Consider the following 10,124-nt stretch of genomic DNA (forward strand, 5'->3'; position numbering starts at 1 on the left):
CATAACTTTTGTCGGATTTTTAGCTGTGGTGGGATGATGGAATAGGCTTAGCGCCTCCTTCCCCATGTGTGACGAGGTTTTGGACTCGACTTTAAGCTGTCTCGCTGGTCATGTAGCTTGCGTCTTGAACCACTTTTCCCCAAAACATGGAATCAACTCAATCTTTTGGCTGAACCTTTATTATGGCGGCGCATCCTGCCAGTGCTGGCCATATTCAGCATTCCGTTATGTCGGCCTCTGAGACTGTTTCGTCCATTGTGGAAAGCTTCACGAAGCTGCCAGGTACCATGAATGCATCAGTACCGTCTACAGTGGCTTTGGCCAATGCGACAGCAATAGAGCAGGCACATGTCCAACGCTCTTGGCTCGGGTTATTTGCCAAGATGATTCTATTTCTGATCAAGCTTGTCCCAGGCATTCTGTACTGGCTCATTACTTTCACGACGATTACTCTTCCAACATTCCTCTTTACTCTTTTCTCAACCAGCTTGACTGTCACCATGAATGCAACTACAGTGTAAGTCCTTGGTCATATACCAGTAGCCTACTCTAACATCTTTAACAGAATGCTAATTGTCGTTGCATTTGTCTCGACGGTGAGTTGGTTCGTGAGGTATAGGTTCTTGAATATGTACTCTCGACTTCCTCCCGAACCTCAAAGAAAGGAGCCCGAAATAGACCTATATCCCGATACACAAGAAGAGGGGTCAAAGTCAGGGTTTTCGAATTATCTAGACGAATTCCTCAGCGCGATTAAAGTTTTTGGATATCTAGAGCGGCCTGTCTTCCATGAGCTTACTAGGTCGATGCAAACAAGAAAGCTCATAGCTGGAGAAACCTTGAATCTAGAAGAAGAGAAGGGTTTTTGCCTAGTTGTTGACGGGCTGGTGGAGATATTCGTCAAGTCGTCGAGGGAGGGAAGAGGTTCCGATTCAGAACCATCCAAGTTCCACCCAGACGAATCGTCAGATAGTGGCGAAGAGCAATATGGACGGACATCCCAACAAGGCTATCAGTTACTTACTGAGGTCAAAAATGGAGCCCCCATGTCCTCGCTCTTTTCGATTCTATCTTTATTCACGGAAGATGTGAAGCTCAGATATACCGAAGACGATGAGTTGGACGCGGGTCTGAATGCCGGCTTCGGCCACCAACGCTTTCCATCAAGTGCTGGATTAAGCCATAACCATGACACGCCTCCATCCTTACCCACGAGCCCTATCTACGGAGCAACTCTTCACGATGGACGACCGACTGGTCGAGACCGACGTTCATCAACTTTGGCCAGCTCTACAGCTGGTGGGACGTTACCCAAAGTCCCCCCTCTGTCTTTGGATCCATCTAGAGATACTGTAAGACCAAGGGCAAAGCCTCGAAGGGTTAACACGAGCTCTGCTCATCCAGATATCGTTGCTCGAGCCACAGTTGATACAACTATTGCAATTATTCCTGCCAGCGCTTTCCGTCGTCTCACAAGAGTGTACCCAAAAGCTACTGCGCATATCGTGCAAGTAATACTTACTCGATTACAACGAGTCACCTTAGCCACTGGTCATTCGTACCTTGGCTTGACAAGTGAAGTCTTACGTACAGAAAAGCACATGAACAAGTACACTACCTATGAGCTTCCCAATTTCCTGCGCGGTGATGCTCTAGAGCGCTTGAAAGAGAAGTTCATTCGAGAAAGAGAAAGGATTGGGACAGAAGAAGGCAGCAAAGGGATCGCCTTACACAATGCTGGGTCGGGCCGAAGACGGCGATCTAGTAACAGCCTTCGCAAAGAGGCTACTCTTCATGCTCTGTCCGGAAAAGGGTCGGCTTCGGCGAGCACCAACACATTGACATCCTCGCCAAGCAGAGATACAGGTGCAACCCCGAGTCCAGGAGATCTGCTCACAAATATCCAAATGTCTAGAAGTGGCGGACGTCGAAGCAGTACGAAGCTCGGCGATACAATGCCTCCTTCCTACAATGGGCAGGGTCCAGAAGTTTGGCATCATGACACCGAAAGTCCCTTGGCGCAGAGGTCATTCAACCCGTTCAACAGTGCCCATCCGAGAATGACTCTGCATCGTCAAGATTCCGTCGATGAGGATAGCATATTCCGACGATCCATCCTAGAATGTATCTTCAAGGCTATCGGTTTGACAAACACCAAGAACGCCTTGAGGATGTCTGATTCCGTTGAAGGATCCCCACGACTCGTTTCATATGATCAAAGACGGCAGAAAGCTATATTCACTAGCAATGCCTTTGGTTTAATTGATCCGTATGAAGGCTCTGCGGATGGCGACACAGAATCAATGACTTCTGGAGGGACGAATACTGGAAATGTGCCAAGTACACAAAGTCTAGCCCATGAATTGCGAGACGACGTAGAAATCGTGTACTTTCCCAAGGGATCCGTGCTCGTGGAGCAAGGGGAGAGAAACCCGGGCCTGTATTATGTGATTGATGGTTTCCTGGATGTCAGCGTCCCAGATGAAGATCAAGCAGATTCTTCAGTGCTTGGCACCACACATCGAACTTCGGCAGGAGTCATGGAAGAAACACTGGCTCCATTGTCTCGGACTCGTACCGGGTCTTCGAGAGCTTCAGGCTCAGCCAGAGGTTCATCTGGACCCGAGGCGAAAAAGCGAAAGCCAGTTGGCCGGAAAAGTCTAGCATTGATCAAACCTGGAGGAATCGCAGGCTATATTGGAACGATATCCTCTTATCGCTCATTCATCGACGTTGTGGCTAAGACTGATGTATATGTTGGCTTCCTCCCCCGATCTTCATTAGAGAGGATTGTGGAGAAGTATCCAGTGGTTCTCTTGACCATGGCCAAACGTTTGACCAGTCTATTGCCCAGGTTGATCTTACATATTGACTTCGCGCTAGAATGGGTGCAGGTTAATGCTGGCCAGGTAATATACCATCAAGGCGACGACAGTGACGCCATATACATTGTGCTCAACGGACGACTTCGCTTAGTCAAAAACAACGAAGAAGCAGGCATGAAAGTCGTGGGCGAATATGGCCAGGGAGAAAGTGTTGGTGAATTGGAAGTAATGACCGAATCAGTTCGGCCTGCAACACTGCATGCAATCAGAGATACAGAGCTCGCAAAATTCCCTAAGACCTTGTTCAACAGTCTCGCACAGGAGCACCCAGGAATCACTATCAAGATCTCCAAAATCATCGCCTCGCGTATGCGTGCGTTAGTTGAAGATCCTGTCTTCGTCCAAGGGAAGGAGAAGACAACCACCGCCACCAACAACAAAGTGTCTTCGACCATCAATCTTCGGACTGTCGCAATCCTACCGGTCACTGCCGGTGTTCCTGTAGTCGAATTTGGTAGCCGCTTGATGAATGCACTCAGCCAAATTGGTGCACCAAATGGTGTGACCTCACTGAACCATGCAGCGATTTTGAATCACCTAGGCAGACACGCTTTCAGTCGAATGGGAAAACTCAAATTGTCGCAGTATCTAGCTGATCTTGAGGAGAAGTATGGCTTGGTTCTTTACATAGCTGGTAAGCTACCCCTTCCACTATCACTCTTTTTAAACACCTAGGCGAATGACGATTTCTTTTTAACCCTGAGTCTCTTCGATGAAGACTAAAACTTTGCAACTCTAATTTTTTCCTGACCGCCATATCCTCTGAGCTACCTCTGTATTCCCTTCTATATATCATCTGCTAATAATGGATGTGTTAGATACAAACGTCAATTCTCCTTGGACCCAAACCTGTATCAGCCAAGCCGATTGCATTTTACTTGTAGGTCTAGCAGAAGGTTCGCCTGCTATTGGCGAATATGAACGTTTCTTGCTGGGGATGAAGACTACTGCAAGGAAAGAGTTGGTTCTGCTACACGCAGATCGTTTCTCTCCTCCTGGCTTGACTCGAGCTTGGCTGCGGAACAGAGTCTGGATCAACGGTGGTCACCACCACGTACAAATGGCATTTCGCACGAGTTCAGTTCCTGTTCATCCGCAGACAAGGAAATTCGGTTCGGCATTGAAACAGCGTGTTCAAGTTCTACAGGCAGAAATCCAGAAGTACACCTCTCGACGGGTGCGCCAAACACCATTATACTCTTCCGAGACACCGTTCAAAGGAGACTTCCACAGAATTGCAAGACGGCTGTGTGGAAAGTCAATTGGCTTGGTGTTAGGCGGAGGAGGTGCTCGTGGTATGGCGCAAGTGGGCATCATCCGAGCATTAGAAGAGGCCGGGATCCCCATCGACATCATTGGTGGCACTTCAATCGGATCTTTCATTGGAGCACTCTATGCACGCGATGCTGACGTTGTTCCCATGTATGGGCGGGCGAAGAAATTCGCTGGTCGAATGGCAAGTATGTGGCGCTTCGCGCTTGACTTGACATATCCATCTGCATCGTACACCACGGGCCATGAGTTCAATCGCGGAATCTTCAAAACCTTCGGGAATACTCAAATCGAAGACTTTTGGCTTGAATTCTATTGCAACACCACCAACATCAGCAAGAGTCGATCCGAGATTCACACAAGTGGTTATGCATGGCGATATGTAAGAGCATCGATGTCGTTGGCTGGCCTTCTCCCACCTCTGTGTGACGAAGGAGACATGCTCTTAGATGGCGGATATATCGACAATCTCACGGTGTCACACATGAAGTCTCTGGGAGCTGACGTTATCTTCGCCATAGACGTTGGTAGCCTTGACGATGATACTCCCCAAACATTCGGAGACTCGCTATCAGGATTCTGGGCTTTCGCAAATCGGTGGAACCCCTTTTCATCGCTCCCCAATCCACCCACACTTGCCGAAATCCAGGCAAGGTTGGCATACGTGTCGAGTGTCGATGCTCTGGAGAGAGCCAAAATGACACCTGGGTGCCTCTACATGAGACCTCCTATTGATAATTACGGTACTTTAGACTTTGGCAAGTTCGACGAAATCTATGCTTTAGGTTATAAGTACGGACAAGAATACTTATCAAAGATGAGAGATGAAGGCGTCTTACCTTTGGTGGATGAGACAGAAGAGAAAAAAGCCTTAAGAAGGACAATGGCTCCTCGGCGGGCTAGTATTTAGATTCGTACTGTTCGGACTCGCATGCATACAAAGGCGCTTGGGAATACCCACTTTGTGATTTTAAACAGGGAGAAGAATTACATATCTTGCAAATGCATAGATATGAAGACTTTCGCTTCGGTTCGTATGGTACCGCTTGACTCCGCCGTTTCTACATAGGTATCTCCCATCCTAGAATCTAACTGGTATATGTGATCGCCAATACCCGCAGCCATAAAATCACGAAACTTTACCCTTCTTGTCCCTGAATCATGTCGATTCTCAAATCCGTCATTTCTAGATCGCATCGGAGACCTCCGCCGCCGGCGTCCGGCTGGAACATCCCAAAGTGGACTAGTGAGGGGCAGACAACTGCGCAGGCATTGGTGGGACAGGAAAAAACAAGCAGCAAATATCGCGGTTGACTACAGTTTGTCAAACCGGTCCTGATGATAAGAACAGATAAAGTCTTCATGATATCCCGATAAAATATTTCTGAAACTTGAGAAGAGGCGGAAAGTCACAAGTTTCGCTGTCACAATGTCGTCAGCTCACAAGCAAAAGAGCGTCTTCGTGGGAAGCTTTGTTCACAGCAAGAGCTTGGAGGTACTTGAAGTCCTACATGATCTTGCTGTGTTTGTGGACGAGAAGGGAGTTATCGTTGCCATCGAAGAGCATTGTGACAAGCAGCAAGCTCTCCAAGTGATTGCCCCGAAGCTTGGCTGGACCATCGGAGACGTTTCCGTGAGAGTTGCTGCACCTGGTCAATTCTTCTTCCCCGGCTTCATTGGTCCGTACAAATCACCCTGCTTGCCAGATCCTTGCTGATAATGTCCAGACACACATATCCACGCCCCTCAGTATCCCAATGTCGGCATCTTTGGGAAGACGACGCTGCTAGATTGGCTCAACACGTATACTTTCCCCATGGAAAGTAGCTTGTCGTCCATTTCGAAAGCGAAGAGAGTCTATACTCGCTGTATCCAACGGACGCTTTCTCATGGGACGACAACCGCTTCTTACTACGCTACTATTTCCGTGCCATCCACCAATCTGCTAAGTGACCTATGTCTAACTCTTGGTCAAAGAGCGTTCATCGGTCGTTGCTGCATGGATTCGTTGGCTCCAGATTACTACCGCGATGAATCTGCTGCGACGTCTATTGCTGATACGAAAGCGACCATGGACCATATCGCCAAGATCGATCCTACCAACGCTCTCATTACGCCCATCATCACGCCGCGTTTCGCACCAGCTTGTACGAGGGAACTCATGCATGGACTGGGGGCTCTGCAAAAGGAGACGGGGTTCCCGGTCCAGACCCATATCTCGGAGAACAAGAACGAGGTCAAGCTTGTTAAAGAGATGTTCCCTGGGTTTGAGTCGTATACTCATGTCTACGATGGCCATGGGCTCCTTACTCCAAAGACGATCCTGGCGCATGCGGTGCATCTTACGGAGGCTGAGGTCGATTTGATTAAAGCGAGGGAAGGCAAAATCAGTCATTGTCCGTGCAGTAACTCGGCTATCACGTCTGGGACGGCGAAAGTGAGAATGATGCTTAATAAAGGGCTGGATATTGGACTCGGTACAGATGTTAGTGGTGGGTATAGTCCTAGTATCTTGGAAGCGGTCAGACAAGCTAGTTTGGTGAGTCGACATGTAGCGATGGAGGGGGATGATGATTCGAAATTGAGTATTGAGGAGGTGTTGTATCTTGGTACGAAAGGAGGAGCGAAGGTCGTGGGACTGGAGGATAAGATTGGTAGCTTTGGCTTGGGCATGGAGTGGGATGCTCAGTTGATTGGGTTGGGGAATGTACCGGTTGATGTGGATCAGGATGGTATCGAGGAGGAGAGTCCGGTTGATATCTTTGGGTGGGAGAATTGGGAGGAGAGGATTGCAAAGTGGGTGTTCAATGGGGATGATCGGAATACGCTGGCTGTGTGGGTTAAGGGGCGTTTGGTACATGAGCGGAAGTGATTGGTTTGGACTTTGCTTCTAGTATTTACTAACGGCCTCATTTTTTGGTAGATGGCGTATGATTAGGGATCGTAGATCAGGTAAATAGACCTTGTATGATGAGAAATTGAATCCTGCTTCCCATACCCCGTTCTCAGCAATTTATACATCTGTATATACCATATCGTCACAATATATCCACAGTACCCACGCTTCTAGGCTCGAAGTGTACTCACACCTCTTTCACTCTCCTATCCAGTAGCCCAACCCTCTGATACCCCTCCCAAGCCAACAAATCTCCGACAAACAACTTCCCCCCAAAGGCCAAATGCAGCGCCCTAGCAGTCGCCTCCTCAACCCTCACCTCATACCCACCACCCCTACAATCCCAACCCCCAGGAGCCTCAATAACCCTCTCATACCTACACCCCTCCCCCCCCGTCCCCAAATTATCCAAAAGATCATCATAAAACCGCGCATCCCCCAATATCATCCCATAAGCATTAACCCTCACTAGTTCCCTCCACTCCTCCTCTCCCCACACCAACGTCAGTTTCCGAAACGACCCATGTCGAGCCCTCGAACTTAACGACAACAAACACTTCCCCAGCGTCGTATACAGCGACGATAACCCCGACATCCGGATCGTGATCCGTTGTATCAACCGCGACGGCACCTGGCCCATCAATTTGAGCGTCTTTAGCAGCCCGGAGGTGTTTTTACTGAGGTAGAAGGTGGAGAAGTAGAAGGTGTTCCGGCACCAGAAGATCTGGGCCGTCTCGAGGGTTATCTGTCGGCATACTCGGCGGATGGAGAGGGAGGTGTGGTGCCGGTATGCGGAGACGGGTTGTTGGGTTACGGGGTCGAGGGGGAGCGTGTCGAGGGGGTTGGTGCAGAGGGCGAAGCGCGGTTGGGGTTCGAGGCGGGAGGGGGAGTAGTGCGGGATGCGTTTTTGATGGGTTGGGTGACGGAGGAGGGCCGGCTCGATGTGCAGGGAGGGGGAGATGAGGATGTATTCGTCTGTTGACAAATTAGTGGACAGTTTTGCAGATGTCTGGGCTTCGAGGAGCTTGTGCGCAGAGCTGTATTTTCTTCCACGAGTAGCTCTCGAGTAGCTCTCGCGTAGAGGAGATTTCTTGAGATGAAGGAGAAGTAGGCAGGTTCCAACGTACAGATTTGATCACGAAGTTCTCGTGGGAGGGAGAGGAAGGTTGTTGGCATTTGTCGTTGATGGGGAGAGATGTGCTGGACAATGGAGACGTGGATTTATATTTTCGAATCTGGGGTTTCGCGTCGGGCCGCTAAGGAGACAGGGGTTAGGATAAGGGGGGGAGCATTCTCGCAAAAGTCAGTCAGCACCTTGTTGTAGAAATGAATTATGTTGGTATTTAGAGAAGCAATTGAATCTATGACTAACAATACATTCTAACAGCGCTTTTCAACGAGGCGCTCTAACAAGTTCCACTTTTACAATCGAACACTTAAAGTGCACGCCACTAATGCACGAGATGTGGTGACAGTGTGCTATATAGCCTTCATGCTGTTCAATGCCAAACCAACATTTCTGGTAAATGACCTCCCATAGAATACAGATTGTCCCCTCTATGAAGCCCAAGTCAGGCTAAAAATCTCAAATCTGAATGTCTAGTCGAAGCTAGTCTGTAGATATCTTTGTCCGTCTGGTACGCAATCTTGTCATGTCCTGAGATTGGTTCAAGTAGGATTTTACCTTGATCTAGTTCTTTCCCCAGGCCTGTCGCCATAGCTCCACCATCTTGTCAAGATCCACTGCCTCTAGTGGTTCGCAAACTTGTTCTTTCCCCAGCACGACACATCTCTCAATTCCTGAGCCTAGCTCCTTTCCCCGTTCCAAGGTTTTAAGCAAATACCAGGCGATTATGGCATCTTTAATCATTCCCTTATTTGCGTGGTTTATATTCTCGCTTAATGACCACTTGGATATGAAATTTATCATTCTCTTCGAAATAGCCAACTCAAGCTTCTTCAACGAAGATTTGGACGTAGCGTCAGACGTTGATCTAGACTTGGATAGTTGCTGGAGTATACCCTCAATCTGTTGCCATTCGAGAGATTCCGCCCGTTCGTTCAATCCCACGCACATCGTGACAATGTTTCTGAAAGGGACAGAACCTGCTTTCGTCTCGAATTCAACCATCTCTTCAATGTCGAAGAAGAATATGGTATTTGAGTTCCAGAATATTGATGACGCCTCGGCGTGGATTTGCTTGTTGGTTCGTAGAAGAGAGGTTGAGATCTTGTTTCGAAGTCGTGGGTTGTCCAGTCCTGTGATGCTCCACTTGTACATTGAGTCTCGGTCCAACGGCGTGTTGCATGCGAGGTAGAAGGAGTATGTTCCGGAAAGGGAAGTATCTTTGGGGCAGCGAAGTCCTCTCAAATCGATGGGTTCGAGGTAGCCAGTGGGAGAGACGACGCAGTAAGAAAAGATTTGGTGTCGAAGTTCGGCAGGAAGTTTCTCTAGACGAGACATTGTGAGGGTAGTGAGATTATTGCTATTTGAGCATTGCCGATATTGAAAACAAGCGATAGTGTGATAATATTAATAGAAGACGATGACTTCTATTGATGTAAAGTCTTCGAGATAATGTGAGTGATACGAAGAAAGAAGAAAGACTCGGTATGGAAGATTTTATGTGTGATGAAATAATTAGTTAGTGTTGGATGATGGCACTATTCCAAAGCAAACACTAGCACCTTACGACATCCGTTTAGGTCTTTCCTAACACGTAGCCTGTATGCAGACTACAAACATCCAGACCATTGTTATCCATCAAAAAGAATATCCACTGAGGTATTTTAAAGAGATGCGAGGTTCCCAATACTGACTCGGTCATAAGATCTTTGGTGTAACAATTACGCAGGTACTGAAAGCCGCTTGCGGAAAATAGGATTGGTCTATTGGTCCTAATCGGATTATTAATAACCTCCAAGAAGGACTCCACGGCGTACTTCCGCAGAGCCACAAATGAAGTATAATTCTCACTTTCTCATACAGCTGTCAGCGCGCTCGATCTCAAGGAGAATAAAACTATCATAAGTGCGTCTTTAATATCTGATTAAGTGGTAGGTGATATAGA

The 10,124-nt window shown here is 48.1% G+C and overlaps 4 protein-coding genes across 4 annotated transcripts; 2 read left to right on the top strand and 2 right to left on the bottom strand.

Moving 5' to 3' along the window:
• Positions 1 to 111: 111 nt before the first annotated feature.
• LY89DRAFT_686882 (patatin-domain-containing protein) lies at positions 112 to 5,120 on the top strand. Its single transcript, XM_018215384.1, has 3 exons — positions 112 to 517; positions 566 to 3,519; positions 3,704 to 5,120. Exons 1-3 carry the CDS (start codon positions 183 to 185, stop codon positions 5,065 to 5,067), a joined length of 4,653 nt encoding a protein of 1,550 aa, XP_018068764.1. The 5' UTR covers positions 112 to 182; the 3' UTR covers positions 5,068 to 5,120.
• An 83-nt stretch (positions 5,121 to 5,203) lies between these two features.
• On the top strand, positions 5,204 to 7,135 carry LY89DRAFT_138290 (guanine deaminase). The gene is made up of 2 exons (XM_018205295.1): positions 5,204 to 5,836; positions 5,885 to 7,135. The coding sequence occupies exons 1-2, from the start codon at positions 5,587 to 5,589 to the stop codon at positions 7,027 to 7,029; spliced, it is 1,395 nt and encodes a 464-aa protein (XP_018068765.1). The 5' UTR covers positions 5,204 to 5,586; the 3' UTR covers positions 7,030 to 7,135.
• A 376-nt stretch (positions 7,136 to 7,511) lies between these two features.
• On the bottom strand, positions 7,512 to 8,407 carry LY89DRAFT_784360 (uncharacterized protein; the record flags this gene model as incomplete). Its single annotated transcript, XM_018222780.1, has 3 exons — positions 8,181 to 8,407; positions 7,732 to 8,028; positions 7,512 to 7,684 (listed from the first exon to the last, which is right to left on the bottom strand). The coding sequence occupies exons 1-3, from the start codon at positions 8,227 to 8,229 to the stop codon at positions 7,512 to 7,514; spliced, it is 519 nt and encodes a 172-aa protein (XP_018068766.1). The 5' UTR covers positions 8,230 to 8,407.
• A 336-nt stretch (positions 8,408 to 8,743) lies between these two features.
• LY89DRAFT_736451 (uncharacterized protein) lies at positions 8,744 to 9,517 on the bottom strand (the record flags this gene model as incomplete). The annotated part of the gene is made up of 1 exon (XM_018220120.1): positions 8,744 to 9,517. One exon carries the CDS (start codon positions 9,515 to 9,517, stop codon positions 8,744 to 8,746), a length of 774 nt encoding a protein of 257 aa, XP_018068767.1.
• Between the last annotated feature and the right edge of the window lie 607 nt (positions 9,518 to 10,124).

This window comes from Mollisia scopiformis (genome assembly GCF_001500285.1).
Source record: "Mollisia scopiformis unplaced genomic scaffold LY89scaffold_17, whole genome shotgun sequence".
NCBI lineage: Eukaryota > Fungi > Ascomycota > Leotiomycetes > Helotiales > Mollisiaceae > Mollisia > Mollisia scopiformis.

Excerpts from the sequence above, each read along its gene's own strand:
- LY89DRAFT_138290 (XM_018205295.1), top strand. The coding sequence starts at position 5,587 with ATGTCGTCAGCTCACAAGCAAAAGAGCGTCTTCGTGGGAAGCTTTGTT. Across the intron at positions 5,837-5,884 it reads CTTCTTCCCCGGCTTCATTG|ACACACATATCCACGCCCCT; the intron begins GTCCGTACAAAT and ends GATAATGTCCAG.
- LY89DRAFT_686882 (XM_018215384.1), top strand. The coding sequence starts at position 183 with ATGGCGGCGCATCCTGCCAGTGCTGGCCATATTCAGCATTCCGTTATG. Across the intron at positions 518-565 it reads ACCATGAATGCAACTACAGT|AATGCTAATTGTCGTTGCAT; the intron begins GTAAGTCCTTGG and ends CATCTTTAACAG. Across the intron at positions 3,520-3,703 it reads CTTGGTTCTTTACATAGCTG|ATACAAACGTCAATTCTCCT; the intron begins GTAAGCTACCCC and ends TGGATGTGTTAG.